Raw genomic sequence first — 24,622 nt, 5'->3', positions numbered from 1 at the left:
AATCATCATAAGAAAGAAGTCTGGCCAAGTCAATTTTTATGATGTTTACTTTAACTAAACATAGATATTAGTTTCAGCTGACTGCAGGTGGAGTTTCAGCCCAAAAGCATGTCAGTGTAATAATCTTTAACCAATTTTCAATGAAAATTGGTCTTTTAATTCTCACTAAGTGAATTCATATAATATCGTTAACTTTTCATGGTTAATTAAAAAGACTTACACTTAAGCCACTCAGACAACATAAACTTATGTACATACTTATTTTCCACTCATTGTTTTCTATGAATCTGTGTTGTGATCCAAAACTGCAGCATATAATTATTAAAATGGATTAATGTTAAATGATGACAAGATGGGATTGATAAGTCTGACCAAGTCAACTTTATGATTTTTACTTTAAATAAATATAGATATGAGTTTCAGCTGACCATAAATGGCATACTAAGTCTAAATTAAAGATTTTTGTTGTATCATTCCTCAATATTATCATGCTACTGTTTCTATATATGTAAAGTCCACCATGCATACTCACAATTATTTTTTTGGCCTATTTTCTGCACAATAGCATCCATAGTCCAGCCATATAATTCCTACAGTGAAAATTATAAGATTATATATCACAATTACGAATTAGGATTGAAAACATAATAAATAAGCTATGTTCAAAAGATAAAAATCAATGCCATTTAAGAATCAAAGAGAACAATGAAAATTATCAACACAGGGTGAGCTCCGTGCCAGTTTACTGAGAAGTAAATACAGTAATACCCCGAAGTTACGCGATAGGTGGGTCCGACGAAAATCGCGTAAGTCGGGGTACAACTTTGCATATAAATACATATAAATTTTGCTTAATTGGGACCAAGGACTAACAAAAACACTAGTTTAGAAGAAAAATATTAATAAAATTGCAGTTCTTTATACATATTAATACAAAATATGTATTAAAAAAAACAAATGACTTACGTAAAAACAGTTATTTCGATGTCGATGGCTTCATAAAATCTAACAAATTCGTCTGACGACACAGCGCCTTCTTTTTTTCACGCAGAATTTCTTCGTAGCAAGCTAATAATTTTTTTTATTCCTTGCTTTGTAGCTATAACGCGTTCTTCGTTGGAGTCTATGTTTTCGAAAATTTTTAAGCCCTTTACAATTGAGCCCTTTTCAATTTTCAACCTGTCAAGTTTGCAATTGTCATGTGCTTTTCGCCGTTGCTTCATTTAGGCCTGTAGCACGTGCATCACATGGTCTTTCATCTCGCTCAAAGCGTTTCACAATTTCATATTTTTTCTCTATCGACAGAGGCGGACTGGCCATAAGCCTTAACGGGGAAACCCCGGTGGGCCAGTGTGATTTTGGCCATAAACCATAGTATGAGGCCACTATAAATTTTCCCGGGTAAGAATTTTTGACCCAGTCCGCCTCTGTTTATCGATAATTGCTTTTCTTTTTCTCTCTGAATCTGCAGTGTCTTCGCCAGGACGCTTCCTTTTCACACCTTTTAATTAAGTATTTTTAGGGAATAAAGCACAGTTACAAAACGAGGAGGCACGCTTGATACGCATAAACAAAGCTGCGCGCATGTAGCAACTGAATAAACAACACCATAAAGGCAGAGATACCCTATTAACACCTCACATTTCTAGGGGTTACTACCATAAAACAATAAAAATCCAGTTGCGTTTCTGCTAGTGAAATCTGTTATAAACTGGTAGTAAACTCGATCTAATTTCATTTGCGATTATACCGATAGCTGGAATTGTGTTGGTTTTTACGTTATTATGGTGAAATGTGTTTCCCCTTCACTGATATAAAAAACATAAAAGCAACAAAGTTGAATTTTGTTCATCTTTCGCTCTCATTCTCCGCCGTCGCACCGTATATCGATAACATATGAAAAACGACCTTGAAGATAGTGGGCGGCAGCGTTGCCAAACGAAAAAAATCAAGAACCGCGTAACTCCGAGTTCGCGTAAGTCGGGGTAGCGTAAGTCGGGGTATTACTGTAAACAACAAAAAAAAATCAAAATAATTCATTTAAATTTTATAAATAACATCAAATAAATATAATGCTAATATGAACATGAAGTCAAGATTTAAATTACACAAATTATTTTTCAGTAAAAATACAATCTTTCTACTAATATAAAAAAAAAAAAAGGTAAACTGCAGCCATTATCAACCCACTGCAGGATGGAAGCCAACTCAACAATTCATGCTGAGGGAAAATAAACCATAATCTGCCACGCTGGTCCAGTGCAGGTTGGCAGATCGACCATTTTTAGCAGTCAGGGGCTTGAACCCCCGTCTACTCAAAGAGCGTGTGCTACTGCACTCCCGCTCCTGACTATATACATAAATATACACTGCCCTACCATTAATATCCGGACACCACCTCCATGGATTGGGAAACAGGTCCTATGCATGCAGCACGTCACAGAACCTGCTATAAATATGCACACTGGGCTTCGAACAGACAATTGCAAAAGTGGGCATGCAAGATGACACGTTCAACAGAATTAACAGACTTCCAACGTGGAATGAGAGTACGATGCCACACAAAGAAGTGTTCTGTATGAGACATCGCAGTCACTCGGGATCCCTAGGTCAACAAATAGTGACATCATATGCAAATGAAACAGGAATGAGACTGAATCTGCCAAAAAATGCCCTGGTAAACCCCGAAAACTAACAGAACACGACAAGAAATTCTGCAAAGAACTGTGCATGCAAATCATAATTTGCCATTGTCTCAAGTCAAGTGTCCTTTATTGTACTATTGCTGTTATTGAGACTAATGTCAGCAATAGTACAATAAAGGACACTTCATGATATGGGTTATAATGGTCGTTCAGCTGTTCACAAGTTACTGATCACCTCAAACAAATGCTAGACGCCGATTAAAATGGTATAAGGAGCGTGAATCCTGGACTGTAGAGCAGTGGAAAACACTCCTATGGACAGACGAGTCGAGGTTTGCACTCTACCAGTCTGATGTGGCCAATGCCAGGGTAACAGTTCCTTCCTGATTGTATCCTCCCAACAATGAAGTTTGGTAGAGGCAGTGTCATGGTATGGGGCTCCATACCATGACACTTCAATTTAGTACAATAAAAGACACTTCATGATATGGGTTATAATGGTCGTTCAGCTGTTCACAAGTTACTGATCACCTCAAACAAATGCTAGACGCCGATTAAAATGGTATAAGGAGCGTGAATCCTGGACTGTAGAGCAGTGGAAAACACTCCTATGGACAGACGAGTCGAGGTTTGCACTCTACCAGTCTGATGTGGCCAATGCCAGGGTAACAGTTCCTTCCTGATTGTATCCTCCCAACAATGAAGTTTGGTAGAGGCAGTGTCATGGTATGGGGCTCCTTTCATGGTTTGGCTTGGGCCCATTAGTCATTATCAACAAAACCATGAATGCTGTCCGATACCAGGACAACTTGAACAATTATGCACTTCCAACATTATGGCAATACTTTGGGGAAGGCCCATACCTGTATCAGCAAGATGATGTGCCATGTCATACTGCTTGGGTCGTAACAGAATGGTTTGAGACATAGTTGTGGAAAAGTTGGATTTGCCAGCCCAGAGTTCTGATCTAAATCCTATCGAGCATCTTTTGGATGCATTGGATCGTCGGGTACATGCACGTTGAGATCACCCAAAGAACAAGGCCGAACTGGTGGCTGCGTTAAAGGCCAAGTGGAGGAACATATCACCTGACACATTTATAAAAAGCTGCTTGGGAGTATTCTGCGAAGATTGAAGGCCATCATAAAAGCAAAAGGTTTCAGCACAAAATATTAAATGACACAATAAAAGCTCTTTTTTTGTCTAAAGGCAGGTGTCCGGATATTAATGGCAGGGCAGTGTATATGTGACTTAATATTACAATATATATATATATATATGTGACATGTTCTTTTGTGAGTGTATGTCGCATTTTGCAGACAAATGTATTTTTTTTTTGAGTACACTTGTATTTAAGTCAAGACTAGGATTCAGAAGCCTTAGCTAGAATGTGGCACCAAGAAAGTGTACCTGATACCTTGAACCCTGATATATTGCCAAGTTGTATTTATTTCTGTATTTGTGTCTAGGTCTGTGTTTTTATACTCTGTATTTGTATTTCTTTTGCATTTGTGATCAGTATTTTGTAGCCTTTTGTATGTGTTTGCTGTATTTTGTAGCCTTTTGTATGTGTTTGCTGTATTTTGTAGCCTTTTGTATGTGTTCGCTGTATTTTGTAGCCTTTTGTATGTGTTCGCTGTATTTTGTAGCCTTTTGTATGTGTTCACTGTATTTTGTAGCCTTTTGTATTTGTACGCCGTACTTATCTTTTTCCTAACTGCTATATGTGAACCCCTGGCGCTCGTTGCCGTGATGGGATATTGTGCTGTAACTCTACTTCACAATAAAGATTTATTTATTTATTTACTAAGAAAGCACACTAAAAATATATGATTCTGTAGCTCTGGTGGTCCAAATAAAAAATTCATTTCATTTCATTAATTAAAATTAGTTTAAGCCTATATACTATAATAATATGCATAGAATCTATAATGTCTGTTTCATTCCTAGCATTATTTTTCCTCTGAATAGCTGTCGTTGCTTTAGCTATTACAAATCAATAGTTGCCATTTTTTAGAAATAAAATTTATAAACTCTTAATACACAACTGCCTTACTGCCTAGGATGTGCCAGAACAATTTTCCAGAATATTACTTCCAAATTAATAATAATTAATCCATATCACGCATCATCACGAAATGCAATGAGCCATATTTCAAAGCATTTGTTTCATCTCTATTTGAAATGCATTTAATTTTTTTTTCATTTTATTCAATTATGCAATACTAGCTTCCAGGACCTTTTCTCAAGGGGAATGGTAGAGAAGTATAGTATTAACAAGTATAGTGCAATTTACAAAACCAGGCATCAAAATTGCAAGATCTAATGGATTTTATCATTTAAATAGAATCTTTAGAAAAAATTTTAATTCTTCTACATCAGACACAAAGGCCACAATGCTCCAGCTCTTATGGTTCTCCAATTTACACAGTTTTCTCATGTATTATCTTTGCACAAGTGATAATACATGTCAAAAGACTAATCCAGTTAGATTAATTGCATGCTTTGTAATGTGCATGCCCACATTCAAGTACCTCACTCCAGCACAAAGTCTATTGTGTCCACTCAATACTAAAATCAAAGCACTATGTGATGTCATCACACAATGAATTGCATGATGCACTGTTTTCTATATTTCAGTAATAACTCAGATCATAAGCTGACCTCCTTATCATCACTAGCTGTCAAAACTGCAAATATAACTGACAATGGGAAATTTAAGACAACACTGCCTTTTTTCCCACTAACACAATATAAAAAAGTCTTCAATGGATAAATGCAGTAATTTTTTGATACAAACCAGTTTAGTAAATTTTAATTTAATTAAAGGTTAAATAAAAAAAAATTATAAACCTTACCTCATAGGACAAAATTTTCAATGGTATTCCATACTGCTCTTGGTTTCTCTTTACAGTCTGCAATCAGTCCATTATTCTTAACATTATTTTTAATATATAAACTTTAATTTCATATGCATTTATAAATAAAAAAAATCAAATAAATAATAAAAAACTAACTTAAATAAAAATAAAAAATGTGACATAGAAAAATAACTCGCCTCTAAAGAGTCATCTCTGTATCCAGTAATTCCTTCATCCACTGACAGCAAAACCAATTTCAAACCATAATTATATCTCTCGTTTAATAATTTCATTATATATGCAAGCACTGTTGAATCTAAAAATAATTAAACAACATTCAAGAACGTAAGATGTAAAAAAGCTCATTCAGAATTTACAATATACTGTATATCAAAAATTATAAATTATCCATACTTTCAATACCATAAATTGTAAGAAGCAATAAAACTTTAAGTATGCACTAAGAAGCCCAACAAACTTTATCTTTTATTATCTATTTTGTTCTAGTTATTATTTTATTATATATTATATAATTATATTATTTATTCTATTTTATTTCTATTCTATTTTAACTCACAGGTGCCTAGTCTCCAGATTCTGCAATTTGCAGAACTTAAGCCTTTCTTCTTAAGAGCAACCCTTTGGTCCATTCACTAATCTTGTTGTCGTCCTCTGTACTCGTTCCATCAGCTCTACTTCCTTCCTAAAATGAGGCCTCCAGACCTGTATACAGTACTCAAAGTGTGGCCTGACCATTGCCTTATACAAGGGGATAATCACCTCCATATCCCTGCTAGAAAAATTCTTGTATATCATTGACAAGACACCATGAGTTACTCTTGCAGACTGTCTGCACCGCTAAGAAAACTCTATATCTGACTACACAATACCCCCAGGTATTTTCCATTCTCCACTATCCTGAGTGTAGTACCACACAGTTGATACATTACTCTGGAGTTACTGCTATGCATATGCAGTACTTTACATTTGCCAATATTAAACTTAGTTGCCACCTCTCAGCCCACTGCTCAACTTTAAGATCCTGTTGCATTACTGTCATTAACAACCCTGCCAACCTTCGTATCACCTTGGACATTAAGACTGAGATACCATCATCAATATCATTGATAAATACAAAAACAACAATAAGTCCATGTGCAACAGTATCAAAAGCTTTCTTAAAATCCAAGTATATGATATCAAAATTATTTTTTGTGTCTAGTTCCTTTTTGACCACATCACAGTATGCGATCAAATTGATTAGACAAGACTTCCCCCTTAACAAACCCATGCTGTGTCTGAACTATAAATGCAGTCTTGTCGAGATGATCCTCCACTGCTTCTTTAACCAATGCCTCCATTAATTTCCCCGGAGTAGAAGTTAAACTAACAGGTCTGTAATTACTCGTGTCACCCTTTGTAATTGAAGACACATTTGCACATCTCCAGTCCATGAGAACCTCCCCTGAGTCCAAGGATGCCCTCGTAATCATTGCTAAGGGCCTGCTTACTTCCTTTCCTGTTTCTGTTAATATAACTGGATAGATCCCATTCACCCCAGGTGCCTTTGTTATGTTTAGCTTCAACAATTCTCCTCCACTTTGCTCTCAGTAATTACAAAATCATTTAGCTCCCTGTTAGAGTTTAATATGCTTCTATCCTCCACTTCCCTACAGAATTCCTCATGTGTGAATGTATATGCAAAATACCCATTCAGTTTGTCAGCTACCTGAGCAGGATAATCAACTAACAGTCAAACCAACAATCATCCCCTTCCTTCTAGAGTTTACATAAGTAAATAAGTCTTTGCTGTTTTTCTTTGCATCTTTTGTCAAAAGATTTTTTGAAATCTGCCTTCGCTTGCCTAACGTCCTTTGTAATTTGATTAAAGACCAGCTTATATCTACCATAGGCTTCTGTGTCACCTGATAATTTATATGCATCACATGCATTTTTCTTCTCTGCAATGAGTCTTAATAGTTCATCAGACATCCATTTAGACCCAAATCTTGAACAATATTACTTATTTGGCATGATAAGCCCAGTAGCTTCAAGATTAATTCTTTGAATGCTTCCCATTTAGAATTTACTGTTGGTAACATCAATAGTTGGTCCCACTTTATAGAATTTAAAAACTGTCTCAGACCACCGTACTCACATTTTCAAAAGCAAAAACTCTTCCCTTTACTCCCGACAGTATTACATCATTGAGTAAATTCCACAACAGTACACTGTGATCACGGCCACCTAATGGTTCATTTGTCTGCAGATTTTTAATGCATCAAGAATCACTGCTGAAGAAGCTGCAGATTCTTAATGCATAAAGAAACATGATGCTGTGGAGAACAATCATCCAATAAATCCACAAAATCTTGCTAGTGTGCGAGTGACCAACCAACAAGTTCCAGTCAATATCTGGGAAGTTAAAATCTCCCATTATAAGACAATTTGGTTTACTGGCCCACTGTGTTTCTCTGTACAGTTGTTCATTGTACTCATTAGAGTCATTAGGCCACTTTCACATTCCTACTCTCAATTTTGCTTTCCCAGTGCTTATGTAACTCAACATTGCACTGTCCACCCATGTCACGTCCTTCAATTTTATGTTTCTTAACTAACAGCATAAGTAAATGTCTAACAGAATTTACTTAAATGCATAAGTAAATCCTGTCTATCCTTTCTGTACACATTTTAGTCACCAAATTCCAATCCTGCATTCCTTATATCTATGTGACACCACATCTCTGATATCCTAACAATATCTGCCTTTGACGTTTCGACTAGCACCTCAAATTCATTACGCTTATTTACTAAACTCCTAGCATTGGTGTACATGCACCTGTTCTTATTCTTAGTTACTCTAACACAGCCCATGTATTTATGTGTTCTGCGATGACTCCCAGCAGTCCGTGAAATCACCAGTAACTTGTTTTCCAGGCTGCTGCACATTACAATAGAAGCAGTGCAAGAATCACCTTCACCTCTGCCAGTGGCTACTGTTAATCTATTAGCCTGTGTATCCCCCCCCCCAAGCTAGCAGTTTTCTGACCCATCTAACACTGCCTAAATAGTATCAGCAAATATTTTTGCATCCTTTCTATTTAAGTGTATCCCACACCTGTATAAGCAGTCTCTCCTGTTAACAAGCACAGATCACACTGAGAAAAATTCTACTCCATGAGCCTTGCACAATCTCTCCAGTACCAAATTGATTGACAAGGCTGTCATCAGATATTCCTTCCTATCACGTCTGGGCAGAATTGTGGGCATTTTTAAATTCGACCCTAACTCAACTTTTTTTCAACACTGACCTATACTTGTCAAGTATGCAGTTCTCCTACCCTTAATGTCATTAGTGCCAACGTGTACAACAATATTACCTTTTGTCCCCTTAAAAGATGATATCCACTCTACAAAGTCATCAACTTTTGCTCATGGCAGACATACCCCAGTCCTGTTCCACCTATCCTTTTTTGCATAGTGGCAATCCCAAAGGCAGATTGCATTGGTCCTACAGGAACTAGTTGTTGTCGGTGACTCTATTCCCCATTTCCCTGACAATAGAGTCACAATAACAACTATTACCTGTGGGCCAGTGCATTCTGCCTTTAGGATTGCCACTGTGTTAATGATCAAGTGCTAGCCCTGGCATTGATGTGGACAGTTGAGAGCTTGATGGGCTCCCAATTTAAATCCTTCTTATGAACTTCCATTTGACGCATTACATGAAACACTCGTGTAATTTATTTTGCTGGAACTGATGACAGTGTTTTTTCAGTAAATAGGTCTTAATAGTGGTCAGATGCAATAAATGAAGATGTTCACCATCACTCTGACATTCTAACCATGCCATCACCTCATTAATGTTTTCAAGCACTTTTTTAATTTCTGGTTCTTTTTCCTTACACAAGCTATCCACATTATCTTCTGAGTCACTCCCAGTGTCACAGCTTTCTGTTTGTTGATTGTTTCCCACTGTTCACCAAGGCTGTGATTTCTTTTTCGCTCAGGAAGCATTACAACTGGAGCTTCTGCATCCAACTTAGTCCAAGTAGCCAGGTCCAAGTTTGCAGATGACACAAAGATTGGCAGGATTGTTAAGGACATTAATGACAGTACGCTGCTGCAACAGGATCTAGAAAAGTTGAGCAGATGGTCTGAGAGGTGGCAAATGAAGTTTAACATTGACAAATGTAAAGTACTACATATGGGAAGCAGTAACCCCAGAGTAACATATCAACTCTGTGGTACTACACTGACAGTGGTAGAGAACAAAAAGGACCTGGGGTAATTGTGCAGGCAGATATGAAGTTTTCTGAGCAGTGCAGATGGTCTGCAAGAGTAGCTCATGGTGTCTTGTCAATGTTATACAGGAATTTTTCTAGCAGGGATAAGGAGGTGATTATCCCCTTATATAAGGCAATGGTCAGGCCACACCTTGAGTACTGTATACAGGTCTGGAGGCCTCATTTTAAGAAGGATGTAGGGCTGTTGGAATGAGTACAGAGAAGAGCAAATTAGTGAATGGAACAAAGTATTGCTCTTACGAAGAAAGGCTTAAGTTTTGCAAATTACAGTGTCTGGAGACTAGGCACCTGTGAGGTGATATGATTGAGGTGTATAAAGCCTTGAATGGTTTGAGCATGCTCAATGCTGATGGGATTCTTCTTCTTGCTCAGAATAATCACCTGAGAGGGCATAAATTCAAATTGAGGAAAGACAGATGTAGGACAGATGTGCGAAAGTTTGCATTTAGCAGCAGGTAATTGATTGGTGGAACAGACTTCCATCCTTTGTTGTGGAAGTTGATAGCCTAAATAAATTTAAGGCTGAGCTGGACAGGTATTTGGAAAGAATGGAGGGGTGAAATGGGAGCATTTTTTTTGGCTGATGCTGCAATAAGCTTGCTTTCTTGCATCATATGCCTCTACTAATGCTAATGCTTTCAGAAATTATTGAATTTGAATTTATGAAAGCATTAACACTGAAAGGCATGTATTTCATAACACCAGCAAAGTAGCTCACCATGATAGTAGTCTTTGAAGGCTCGAATAATGTCCTGATCCATGGGATTGATTAGTGCAGTTATGTTCCTTGGCAGAAATGTGACTGTGACCTTGCCATCTTTTGATGTCAGCAGAAGTATGAACTGGGCAGTGAACCAATAGTAACAGAGCCTTTTCTTCAAGTTTTTTTTGGAAATAAGTGGCATCTAACCGATGGAACAAACTCACATTCAAACCGTGAAGAAAAATATCACTCTTCATCCATGCACTGGAAATTTGGATTTATTTTTATAAATCACAGTTACAGATTTCATGTTGATGTGGTTAAAACATCAGGGACTTTGACTTTTACCAATGCACAATGGCTTTAGCTTGTAATTTCAATCTTGTTTACATACATAACACAGTAATTCTCTCTTTGTTAGTTTCATGCCTGCTTTGGGTGCCCTTTTAATACCCAGTGACTTGTTGGGGAGAAGTTTATAGTACAGTGCTGTTTTGCCATAGTTGTACAACTGTTCATCTGTGAATTCCCCACCTTCGATAAGATTATGCAGAAATTCAGAAACACTTCTGCTGCTGTAATGTCACCAAATATAAATTTGCCTACAAACAAACCTGGGATATCCCATGGTGAGTCCTCTATCTCCAAAGCTACCCTACTGAATCTTCAAATGTATCATCATCTCCACCAAATAGCTTATGAAATTAAAGTGCATGTGTTTTCAAAATTATTTCATTTACTTCATTAGTCCACATTACTGTTTTCACAAAGTCTAGTTTTCTTTCTTTGTAGGCCTACTTTATCTTCTACAGAGTCTACAGATGAATGCAATTTTTCTTCCTGTTTTATCCAACTGCAGATTGTTTCTTCTGGAATTCCACACTCGTGAAATATACTGCAATTTGTTTTGCCATCCTTAACTCTTTCGATAATCTTTATCTTTTCTACAACCGTATAATTTTTTCTTTTGGTGGCCATTACTCTAGGCTTACTGATTTACTAATTTTGGCAAGTATTTATTTCTGATTTATCATGTTTTGAGAAAACTAAATCAAAACAAACTAACCAGCTCAACAAAGTGTTGAAGTGAAGTCACATGATTTCTCCATAAATCACCATGTCAGTTCATGTATATTTTTGTCTAGTTTAGCCCTTAGCAGTTTTTGCTTTTCTAGGCATAACTTCTAGTCGAAGAAAGGGTGTTACGTGCTGTTGTTTACAAAAATTTACTTTGTAACTAATCTAACAGACTTGATGAACGGCACCAGCATTCCCCTCTAGAGGTAGCTGTTTGTAATTAACATCCCACTGATATACTTTTTTATTGCACCTCTAGCTGAGGGGAAAAACTGGGTGTCTACAGTAATTAGTCTCTGATGAGTCCTGTCCTTTACAAAAATTACTCTGCAACTGAATATATCAAAGCGAATATACAGCCAATTTTTAGTTAATTTCCCCTCTTGGAAACATGGTAGAAGGATGTACAGTTGATAAAAATATACGTAATGTTAACTTTTTCCAGTTTCCAGTTTGAAACTGCTAGTTCTTTGAACACACTATGTTTTTTCAAAATTCGTTTCAGGAGACATAATCGTACCCGCAGCATATCCAAAACTGTATATGAAGAGGTGCATTATATCGAGGTTGTACTATATTTATATGTAGACATCGAAATTATTTGAAAATTGTATGCATCCACAAGTTCAATTTCATCTTTAGGGATGCTTTGGTCCCTTGTGAGAGCAGTGAATGTTAGAGATAACAGTTATCCGAAGGTTGATCTAAATCATTAATATCATTTTACACAAACTGCATCAGTAAAAGATGATGCTACCATTTACTGAAAACAGAAGTCAACTTCATCACAGCTTTAGTAAGGACTTATCATTGGCTGCCATGACTGGAGGAACCAAAGACCACTAAATACAGAAATTGAATGAATACAGTTTTAAAATTCATTCAATGGCTGCAGTAAAATATAACCCAGTACTACTAGTTAAAGATACACATATCTTCTATTATAGGTTTAGTTAAAAGTTTTTCTTCCATACACCAATTGGATTCAATAAAATACATCTTTCACAGACTGGCTTATGTTCACTAATAGAGGCAATGCACCTCTATTAGTGAATATAAGCCAATCTGTGAAAGATGTATTGAATCCAAGTGGTGATGGAAGAAAGATAATTTACTGTTCTCTCATCTGATCTGATGAGAGAATAGTAAGTCTTTAAGTAGCTATTATTACAGTACTCTGAGTTTTAGACAAATAACAGATTCAACTTTTAGAGATGTCATTTAATGTGGACGACTGTATTTATGCTCTTTAATGTGAGCATAAACCCCAGCCTTGATGGCCAAAAATCAACTACTCTCACCAGAAAAACTAAACATCTCCAAAAAATTTACAGAAAACTGTGCACAATTTTCGGATATTTTGATGACTGTGTTGATAAAAAAAACATCATAACCTTTACTATTGTGATGCATATGCCTCCACTGTTACATCAGTTTTACAAAGCCAGTAATCATATAACAACTGGTTAAATGCTAGCAAGAGCAAACTGCAGCTAATAGGATTTATGTGGAGAAACAGCCTGTTTGTCACATATGTTTATAAATGTTTAATGGTTTAACTGTATGTATAAAGGATAAAAAATTCTGGCAGCTGGGAACTTATCTTTCACAAAAGTCACAAATATGAAAGGACAAAATATGCACACCACACAACTCTCACATAGTTATTTATCTGTCTTCTAACTCTGTTTAAAAATATTCCATCTGATATACAAAAGCAGATTAGACCACTTAAGAAAACAATCAGTTACTTAATGTTGAAAATATCAAATGAAGCCTATACCCCAATAATGAAGAATAAAGCTCAGTTTATTTGAGTATATGTATACTGAGTTAGATCTGCATTAAAACAGTTCCTAAAACTGACTTCATGTGGGCTATCTGCTGCTACCACTACCATGCAGAGTACTGTCTCTATACAAGGCCAGAGCTTGGCACCACAGTATTCAGAATACCACTGCTCTATATGCAGAATGGATCAGATACACGATTTGAGTTTCAATGGGAGATGACTGTTGGTGCCAGATTAGTGTGGACAAGAACCTCAGATACATACACCTTCATCCACTATTCAGTTATTGCCATGTCTTGTGTGTATCAAGAGTGGAACAAATATAGAAGAATTATGAGGCACAGGTCACATGCAAGCCAGCCATATGTTGGCCAGAGGAGAATCCAAAATATTGTTCAGCAGGAAAAAAACAGTACCACAGTGGAATAACTGACCACATAATATAACACTGGAGGGCACAAGTCATTTCAATGTGGAGAATACATCGTATAACAGCATGGTTGGACTACTATAATCAACGGTCTACATGAGTACCCCTGGGTACAACCTGTCATAAGCAAATACACCTATGGTTGGAATGGAGAAGTGCCATTGGATAGTGGATAAAGAAATAGGTTAGTGAGTCCAATGTACCTCATTTCCAACTAATACAAACACTAGATAGTAGATGACTCTCGTCAACTGGTGCAATATCACCACTTTGCTTATTGGAGTCTTGAAGTGGTTGTTTGTTTTTTTTGGTTTTTAGGAGCATTAGCAAGTAAGGCCATATTGATCCAGGGATATGCGGTGGTCATTCCCTGATCTTTCCACATCCTCCATATTTGGTGGTCATGGGCTTGAACCCCGATCTAATCAAGAAGCATGTGCTATGCACTGCTGCTCCTACTCACCTGGGGTAAGGAGGCGCCCTTGAAGTGGTGATACCCTCTTCAAGCCTCCAATAAGAACACCAGAGCAAAGTTTCTGGCATCCCCTCCCTCCCCATCTCTTTCAACCCATGCACAGTACTAAGTACTATAGGTTTTGATACCTTTCGTGTTTGTGGTTTTCGTAAAAAAAAACTGCACCATGCAGATGAGCAGGTAATGGTAATTAACATGTAATGGTCCAGAGCACATTGCAGATAAGCTCATAGCATTGCAAAGATAAGCTCTTCTAATTAAAAATTAAATTAATAAATTAAATTATACTAGTATTCATTTTAATGGTATTGAATTCACAATTAAACCAAAATGGAATGACTATGTTCTGTTTTACCTTTTCCACCAGAGGCAGCAATAGCAACATAATCTCCTTTTTGAAACATATTACTCCTTGTGATGGTTTCATGGATTTCTGTTTCAAAGGCAAAATAGAAGCACTCTTTACAAAGAGCATCACTCTGAAAACATTTTTAAAAGAATATATAAATTGCATTTATCATTCACAAAGTAAAAAATGTAATTTTACTGCTCTTTAAATTGAAAGTAAAACTCATTTAATATTGATCGCTGTGTTATCAATTAGTAAATGATGAGGGCTGGTTACATTAGCAGTAAATCCCAATTCCAACAGAATCATGACTCTTGGAGATTGAATGAAGTTGCTAACCTTGTTGTTGTTGGAGGTTTTAAGGCGCAGCAGCAGCTCAAGTCCATGATGTACCATCTAACCGTATCTACCATAGGCATGTGGCTCATGTTTGTACATAGCATGTGTATTTTGGTCCTTGAGATTGTCACAGACATTCTCTCAGATATGCCAGACAAGCTGTACTTGCTACCTGGGAGTCTAAAACTATGATGGAACTGATATTCAGGTGACACTCAAGTCAAGTGGACCCAATTTCGGCAAAGTCCGGACAGTCCGTGTCAGCCAAATCCTCTGCTTGCACCTTTACGATGGTGAGACTGTTAGTAATCCTGGGTATAACATCAATGCACAAGCACACGGTGGGTGACCACCCAGTTGTGAACCAACGTAAGCAGGGGTCGAGGTGTGGCACCACACCACATGGAGGAATGCCGGGGAACATGCTTTGTAAAAAAGATAGGTGGAACAGGACCAGGGTATGTCTGCCAGGGGCAAAGGTTGATGACGTTGTAGAGCGAATATCATCTTTTAAGGGCACAAAAGGTGATATAGTTGTACACGTTGGCGCTAATAATATTAAGAGTAGGAGACCGGCAGAATTACTTAACAAGTACAGGTCACTGTTGAACAAAAGCCGAGAATTAGGGTTGAATTTGAAAGTGTCTGCAATTCTGCCCAGACACGATAGGAGGGAGTATATGATGAGGGCCTTGTCGATCAATTCGGCCCTGGAAAGATTGTGCAAGGCTCAAGGGGTAGAATTTTTTTCAGCCTGGACTGTACTTGTTAACAGGAGAGATTGCTTCTACAGGGATGGGATACATGTAAATAGAAAGGGTGCAAGAATATTTGCTGATGCTATCGAGGCAGTGTTAGGTGGGTCGGAAAACTGCTAGCTTGGGGGGAGACAAAGACCAATAGATTGACAGTAGCCACTGGCAGAGGTGAAAGAGATTCTTGCACTGCTTCTATTAGAATGAGCAGAAGCCTGAAAAACAAGATGCATGGTATTTCAGAGACTGCTGGGATCCATTGCGGTACAAGTAAACACATGGGTTGTGTTAGGGTAGCTAAGAATAGAAACAGGTGCAGGTATACTTGCGCGTACACCAATGCTAGGAGTTTAGTAAATAAATTTGATGAATTTGAGGTATTGCTCAAAACATCGAAGGCAGATATTGTTGGGATATCAGAGACGTGGTGTCACACAGATATAAGGGATGCAGAACTGCAATTTGGGGAGTACAACGTCTACAGAAAGGATAGACAGGATAGGAAGGGGGGAGGGGTTATGCTATTAGTTAAGAAACACATAAAAACCAAGGAAGTGAAGCCAGTCGACATCGCTGGACAGTGCAGTGTTGAGTCAGTTTGGTGTGACATAAACATTGGGAGATCAAAATTGAGAGTAGAAGTGTGCTATAGGCCTAATGATTCTGATGAGTATAATAAGGAACTGTACAGGGAAATAGAGTGGGCCAGTAAATCAGAGAGTCTTATAATGAGAGATTTTAATTTCCCAGATATTGACTGGAATTTGGGGGCTGGTCACTCACACAGTAGCAGGGCTTTTGTGGATTTATTGGATGATTGTTTTCTACATCAGCATGTTCGGGAGGCAACTAGAGGGAGTAATACTCTTGATTTGATTATCAGCAGTGATTCTTCATGCATTAAGAATCTGCAGATAAATGAACCACTAGGTGGCAGTGATCACAGTGTGCTGAAGTGGGATTTACTCAAAGAGGTAACTACCATTAGGGGTAAAGGGAAGGGTTATTGCTTCCGTAAAGGCGACTACGATGGACTGAGACAGTATTTAAATTCTATACAGTGGGACCAACTGATGATGTTACATCAGTTGGTCCAACAGCAAATTCAAAATGGGAAGCATTCAAAGAACTTATCTTGGAAGCTACTAGGCTTTACATACCAACTAAGAAATATTGTTCAAGGTTTAGGCCAAAATGGATGTCAGATGAACTAATGAGGCATATGGCAGAGAAGAAAAATGCATGGGATACATACAAATTAACACGACACAGAAGCCTATGATAGATACAAGTTGATATGCAACCAAGTTACAAAGGAGGTTAGGCAGGCGAAGGCAGATTACGAGAAATCCTTGGCAAGGGATGCAAAGAAAAACAGCAAAGAGTTCTTTACTTATGTAAACTCTAGAAGGAAGGGGATGAATCAGATTGGTCCACTTGATATTGATGGGTCAACTGTTGATGATCCTGCTCAGGTAGCTAACAAACTAAATGAATATTTTGCATCGACATTCACACATGAGGAGTTATTCAGCGAGGGGAATGCCAGAAGTGTATTCAACTCTAGCAGTAAGCTAGAGAATCTTGAAATAAATGGGAGTAAAGTGGAGGAGAAACTGTTGAAGATAAACACAAGAAAGGCACCCGGGGTGGATGGGATCTATCCAGTTATATTAAAGGAGGCAGCAAAGGAAGTAAGCAAACACTTAGCCATAATTATGAGAGCTTCCTTGGACTCAGGGGAGGTACCCATAGACTGGAAATGTGCAAATGTGACCCCAATTCCCAAAGGAGGATCAAAGGCTGACACAAGTAATTATAGACCTGTGAGCTTAACTTCTGTTCCAGGAAAATTAATGGAGGCACTGGTTAAAGAAGCACTGCAGGATCATTTAGACAAGACTTCAGTTATAGCTCAGACACAGCATGGTTTTGTTAAGGGGAAGTCTTGCCTGACCAATTTGATTGGATACTATGATGCAGTCACAAAAGAACTGGATGCAGGGAATAGCTTTGATATTATATACTTGGATCTGAGAAAGGCTTTTGATACTGTTGCACATGGAAGACTGCTACACAAATTGGAGCAGTGTGACATTGGAGGCAAATTGCTGCTATGGATAAAGGGGTGGTTGAGGGGGAGAAGACAGAGAGTGGTAATCAATGGACACTGCTCATCGTGGACTGATGTTATTAGTGGAGTCCCTCAGGGCTCAGTGTTGGGTCCATTATTATTTTCTGTATTTATAAATGATATTGATGATGGTATATCGGGCTTAATGTCCAAGTGTGCAGATGATACAAAGGTTGGCAGGGTTGTCAAGGACACTACTGACACTATGCTGCTGCAACAGGATCTGGAAAGGTTGAGCAGATGGGCTGAGAGGTGGCAAATGAAGTTTAACATTGACAAATGTAAAGTACTACACATGGGAAACAGCAACCCCAGAGCAACGTATCAACTCTGTGGTACTACACTGACAGTGGTAGAGAATGAAAGGGACTTGGGGGTGGTTGTACAGGCAGATATCAAGTTCTCTGTGCAGTGCAGACGGGCTGCAAGAGTAGCTCATGGAGTATTGTCAATGATATACAGGAATTTTTCCAGCAGGGATAAGGAGGTGATTATTCCATTGTATAAGGCGATGGTCAGGCCACACCTAGAGTACTGTATACAGGTCTGGAGGCCTCATTTCAAGAAGGATGTAGAGCTGCTGGAACGAGTACAGAGAAGGGCAACAAGATTAGTGAATGGAACAAAGGGGTGCATTTACGAAGAAATGCTTAAGTTTTGCAAATTACAGTGTCTGGAGACTAGGCACCAGCGAGGTGATCTGATAGAGGTGTATAAAGCCTTGAATGGTTTAAGCATGCTCAATGCTGATGGGATTCTTCCTCTAGCTCAGAAAAATCACCTGAGAGGGCATAAATTCAAATTGAGCAAAGACAGATGTAGGATAGACGTGCGGAAATTTGCCTTTAGCCAGCGGGTGGTTGGTTGGTTGGTGGAACAGACTTCCATCCCTTGTGGTGGAGGTTGATAGCCTAAATAAGTTTAAGGCTCAGCTGGACAGGTATTTTGAACGAACAGAGGGGTGAAGTGGAAGTGGGTTTTTTTTTTTTTTTTTGGCTGATGCATAAGCTTGCTTTCTTGCATCAAATGCCTCTACTAATGCTAAAGGTGTTTTTCCTTCTGCATGGAAATTTGCTCATATCCAGCCAGTTCCTAAAAAGGGTGACAAAACCCTCCCATCCAATTATCGTCCCATTGCAATTGCTTCTACTCTTTCTAAAGTAATGGAGAAATCTAGACACCTTCGGTCTGATCTACGTTCGACAGTATGGATTCCATCAGTGTTGATCCGCTGGTGATATTGTGACTTATGTTACCCATTTATGGACTAATTCAATGGAAAAGTTTTGTGAAACACAAGAAGTTGCTCTTGACATCTCAAAGGCTTATGATCGTGTTTGGCATAAAGGTCTTCTAAACAAGCTTCCATCTTATGGTTTGCCAACTGTTTTTTGTAATTGGTTATCTAGTTTTCTCTCTGATCAATCACTGAGGGTGATAGTAGATGGCTCTCCGTCTTCTAACTTCTCCAGTAATGCCGGTGTCCCCCAAGGTTCAGTTCTTTCCCCCACTCTTTTCCTCTTGTATATTAATGACCTTCTTCCATTGACTGGAAATCCTATCCATAGTTTTGCCGATGATAGCACATTGCATTCCACTTTCTGTTTTGAGAAACCTTGCCCTACTCAATCAGCTTCAACTTTTTGAAAATCTGCTACCAATTCCTTAAATGGCGATCTCCAGGTTATTCTCCAGTGAGGCAAAGACAACTTTGATTTCAATCCTTCTAAACTCAGTCTTGTCTTATGTCTCGCAAAAAGGATTCTTCTCCTCCTATGCTTATCTTTGGTGACACTCCAATTTGTAGGCAAAATAATATATCTCTTTTGGGGATTACCTTGACTTCTAATCTCTCTTGGCACAAGCACCTTACAAATATTGCTTCCTCTGCATCTAAAAAACTTGGTTTTCTCTTTTGCTCTCGGGTTTCTTGATTCCATTCAGAAGAGGGCAGTTAGGTTAATTAATGATTCATCTCTAACAGAGTCTCTACACTCGCTGTCTCATGGACGTACTGTTTCTGCTGCATGCCTCTTCTACAGATATTTCCATGGGCATTGTTCTTCTGAATTGGCTTCTATAATTCCCGCTCTCTCTTTCAAAACAGTCCGAACACATGCCGCCACCAGCCAACATCCATTTACTGTCCAACCTCATTTATTCATTCAACTGCCGTTTTCTGGAACAACCTTCCTTCATACGTATTTCCTGAAAATTACAGTCTACAGAAGTTCAAGTCCAATATCAACAAATATCTTCTTTCATCTTCTCAACCTCCAACCCAAGCACGGTACTAAGTACTATAGGTTCTAATACCTCTCGTGTTGGGGGTTTACATAAAAAAAATAATAAAATGTAACCAATCAGTGTATACACACAAAAAATTGGGATTTTATGGCCCATGCATGGGACATAAACTACCCAACACATAAATGTATTTACCATTAAGCTAGGAAGCCATAAATCACAAAATATACATACTAAAAGGTAAACAACAAATTTTGAGGGGCTTTTAAAATACAGATAAATATTAAATTTAGATGTACATAAGAGGCATTATATCACAAAAAAGGTTTTTCAAGTTTTTTTTTTTTAAATTAAAAGAATTAATTTACAGTAATCAAATTTAGATTTATAGTCAGGATGCACTTTGGAAATCATTTGCAAGCACAACCTTAGTTTAATATACATCAGGTAAATTTTATCTAAGCACTAAACAAATGTGTTTACATATAAGTTCTTACATCAATTCAAGAAGTCTCCTCACCCCTGTTACAGATGGAAATGTTCTTGGAAGGTGCTTATAGACTGGAGAAGTATGTGACGTTTGAAGTTTACTGCTTTCAAGATTCACTGGGAATTTACCTCAGCATATGTGCTCACAGGTCAGAGATAGTTTACCTTTCTCTTGTGGGATGAAATATATATATAATAGTAATGGAGGCATGTGATGCAAGAAAACAAGCATATGTAGCATCAGCCAAAAAAAAACATTTTCACACATCCATTCCTTGATCATAAGGTATTGGTTGATCATTTTAACAACAAAATTTAAAAGATTACCTGCCATTAATTTTGCATTTATTAAAACAAAAAATTATATATATACTTCAAGGTTCTTCAAAAAACGTGTAATACTCTTAAATAAAAAAGAGAGAGAGAGAGAGAGAGAAGGAAAGTTCAAAATATACTAAAAATAGCAGAAACATATGGGTAAATATTGTAAGTGGTGCCAATTAAGATATGTAATAGAACAACGCAGTGCCTCCATAGCCAGGTGGGAAGGAGCAGCAGTGCGTAGCACACTCTTCTTGATTAGACCGGGGTTCGAGCCCGTCGCCACCAAATACGGAGGATGCGGAAAGGTCAGGGAATGATCACCGCATATCCTGGAGCAATATGGCCTTAGTTGCTAATGCTCCTAAAAACCAAATAACAATAACAATAAGAACAGCACAGTTCTGGTACTGTTGAATTGAATGTGGTTTTTTTTTTTTAATTCAGCCATCAACTGAATTTTCAATTCATATTACAAATTATTCTCTGAACCAGTTACAATTAGTGCTGAGCGTAATCAAGAGGTCATAATTGATTATTTCAATTATAGCTATTCATTCAATTATACTTGTATAATTATACTATGTCATTGGTACCATACAATTTTTCTGTTCAATATGGAGAAAAACAAAAGTGAAAATTTTAAATCCTCCCTCGTGGTAGCAATTTTTACAAACTACACCAAATTTAGAGAATACTTAAAATTCGTCAGTTGTGGTCCTTGGGCAGCGTATGCGATCATTACCAGTGAGCGCATTCGCTATCTCGCTTATATGCATAAAAAAAAAAAAAAAAAAAAAAAAAATATATATATATATTATATATGACATCCATTGTTAACTGTGGCACTGGTATATTTGCTAACATAAGGTGGCTGCGGATGGTTATCGGGTATAAAAGTAATTGATTATAAAAATTCTCGTTTTCGTCCCTTTTCCTTTTTTTTTTTATTTTTTAAATTTTAGTTCATCGCTCACGGAGAAATCAATGCCACACAAATCGTGCATTCCTGCTTTATGACAGCATCACAGAGATATATTATTAAAGTATTCACTTAGTAATAACAATATATGGTAATATTATATATAAATTACCGTCTTTGGCCTTTTCAAACTGGCTGATTTAGAGTTGCACTTAGCACAAGTTACAGGCATGACTTAAAATATTTGCAACACGAAGTAAATAAAGAAACGAAGACTAGCGGCCAGCATTTTCGCAGAATCTCTCACATGTACAGTTAACAGCGCCCCCTACTATAAACAATACAGTGTTGAAAGCAGGAAATAAAACAGGCCATAAATAAATTTAATTCAGTAGCACAAGGTACACTTCATTATGATGTTTAAATAGTACAGATATGTGCATCATGTGAAAGCTCTTGTGATTGTGTAGTAGTTTTATTGAGTTTAATTTGATCGCGCTCCTATATTCTGTTTAAATCGATTTATTTTATTCATACCAGAGCTCAAAATAAGCTTTGTAATGTGCAGTATGGTATTTCATGTTGTTATTTAGCCACAAGAATGAGATGATTTATAGAGGACTGATTAGCAACATTGGTAAATATTAACTGATAGTAACATGAGTAGTTATCGACTCAAATTGGATAAATTATTTTCATTAGTGAACTTGATCCCAACGTTCTTTTCATTGAGAAAATTAAATAAGGACATGAAATTGCAAGGTTAATGAAAATATTGCATCAGCGAACAAAGAAAATTAAATAACAACGGCTGCCGGCTATTTTAATTAAAAATAATTTTAATTAAAATTAAAACTACCTTTTGATTAAATATTTATTCTCAAAGTGAATTTCAGAATTTGTAGCACTGTTGATTGTTTTCATAAATGAAAATGACTCACACATTGCACAGCCCAAAGAAAGCATATTGTCAGTTAATATTTGAAGCCATTCCATGCAAACAGGGAAGATCCTATTGTGATACAGAGGAAAAATTCCCATTTCTTCATTGTGAAGCTACCACATCTATATATAATTATCCACTGAAGATCCTAATGCCAGAACATGCAGGAAATGGTTATTGCAAATGGATATATCCTATATGTTTTGGTGGTGGAATGCTTGAAGGAGATAGTATTGTTATAGAAATTGTTATTAAAGAGGACTGTTGCATACTCTGGACATCTCAATCTTATACAAAGATATACAAGTGTGAAAGAGGCTTAGAATGCTCACAAACTCTAAAGTGGACTGCCTCTGCCAGAAGTTTGCTCTGTGTACTGCCTGATCCAGTTGTGTGTTTTAAAGATGCCTCATATGTTCAAACTCAGCAGCTACACTTGCTGAAAGAGAGCAGCATAATATTTTTAGATTGGTACACTTCTGGAAGATATGAAAGTAATGAAAGGTGGAAATTTGCAAGTCTTAAAAGTGTAATAACAGTGTATGTAGACAATAAGCTAACACTTCAAGAGGCAGTTCACTTGAAAGATACTCCAGTTCTTTCTAAGAAAACTGCAATGGGAATCTTTAATGTGACTGGTGTCTGTATTCTCATTGGTCCTCATGTTCTTGAGCTTGCCCAAAATATACTTGAAGATTTGAATGCAAGGTATGACTATCAGCAAATACCGAATAAAGATGTCATATTTGCTGCTAGCCCTTATTATCATGACCCATATGAACAAATTGTATGTGGCTGTGTTATACGTTTTGCTTCTGTTACATCATCACAGGCATATGCTGCACTCACAAAAATTCTCAAACCATCTTTTAAGTTTATAGGAGGCAATCCATTTAAAAATAAATTTTAATTCACTTATGCTGATCATGAGAAATATATTTTAACATTGTGATTATAAAAAAACATAGTTCATGCAGTTTATTTTATTAATATTATTTACAATTATTTTATAATTAGAAGAATGGTAAAAGAAAAAACAGCAAATACTATCTATATGAGAAGGTAGAAAATACTGTCCCATATGATTTTAGAAAAGCATATACTGTAATAAACAATTAATGTGCCAAGCATATAATAAACAAACTATATATATATATTTTTTTTTTTTTTTTGCATATAATGCATATAATAAATTAACTATATATATATTGCATATAATAAACAATTAAGAATTTTATTTATAGCTCATTCAACAGTGATATGTTGATCCTGTTCTTCTGTTTACATTTTACTTCAGAAAAAGTGTTATCTCATTCACCATTCTCCTCGAAAAGGAGTTTCTGGAGTAGATTTTAAAAAAGAAGTCAGAAAAAATTCTTTCTTGATATATCTTAGTTATATTCTCCAGGTGTGCTATTTGATCCTTAGTCTTTATGGTAACATTTGTTTATGATAATAGTAATTTTGTTACATTTAAAATATAAAATGCAGCCATAAAATAATAAGACCAATTTTATAAGAATATGTTTGTTATTATTCATTAATGAAGTTGATCACCTTCAGTGTCTACTTGTAAAGCTGTACTCTTTAAATGGCATTGTCACTGTTGGAAATATTTCCAGAACTCCTGAAATGATTACTGGTACAACTGTCATATTTTCTATATTGTAATGTGTTTAAGGGCATTAAAGACATGCAGGTAAAAATTTTCAGGGAATCAGTACATACGTGTAGAATATAAAAATAAAATGTAAGGTAATAAAATAGATAACTGCTCTAATGAGCTTACATTTATTAAACTGCATAAACTTTGTCTTTAAGACAGTTATAATG

General features: G+C 36.9%; 2 protein-coding genes across 3 annotated transcripts in view; one reads left to right on the top strand and one right to left on the bottom strand.

Moving 5' to 3' along the window:
• Ctu1 (Cytosolic thiouridylase subunit 1) overlaps nucleotides 1-22,135 on the bottom strand; it is an 84,713-nt gene extending 62,578 nt beyond the window's left edge. The window contains exons 1-5 of one of the 2 annotated variants that reach the window (XM_090381971.1): nucleotides 22,019-22,135; nucleotides 14,646-14,769; nucleotides 5,704-5,822; nucleotides 5,504-5,560; nucleotides 533-590 (exon numbers count right to left, since the gene is read on the bottom strand). In XM_090381971.1, coding sequence (XP_090238097.1) covers nucleotides 533-590; nucleotides 5,504-5,560; nucleotides 5,704-5,822; nucleotides 14,646-14,769; nucleotides 22,019-22,078 — 418 coding nt within the window. In that variant the 5' untranslated portion in view covers nucleotides 22,079-22,135. The remainder of the gene's footprint in view (nucleotides 1-532; nucleotides 591-5,503; nucleotides 5,561-5,703; nucleotides 5,823-14,645; nucleotides 14,770-22,018) is intronic. The other variant, XM_090381972.1, reaches the window with a different exon arrangement.
• Nucleotides 22,136-22,773: 638 nt separating this feature from the next.
• LOC150080090 (uncharacterized) lies at nucleotides 22,774-23,699 on the top strand. The gene has a single exon (XM_090381509.1). The coding sequence runs from the start codon at nucleotides 22,779-22,781 to the stop codon at nucleotides 23,697-23,699; it is 921 nt and encodes a 306-aa protein (XP_090237635.1). The 5' UTR covers nucleotides 22,774-22,778.
• Nucleotides 23,700-24,622: the final 923 nt, after the last annotated feature.

Source organism: Mastigoproctus giganteus, chromosome 9 (assembly GCF_048544385.1).
Source record: "Mastigoproctus giganteus isolate SK-2022 chromosome 9, ASM4854438v1, whole genome shotgun sequence".
Lineage (NCBI taxonomy): Eukaryota > Metazoa > Arthropoda > Arachnida > Uropygi > Thelyphonidae > Mastigoproctus > Mastigoproctus giganteus.
This window is presented reverse-complemented; position numbering and strand designations above follow the sequence as displayed.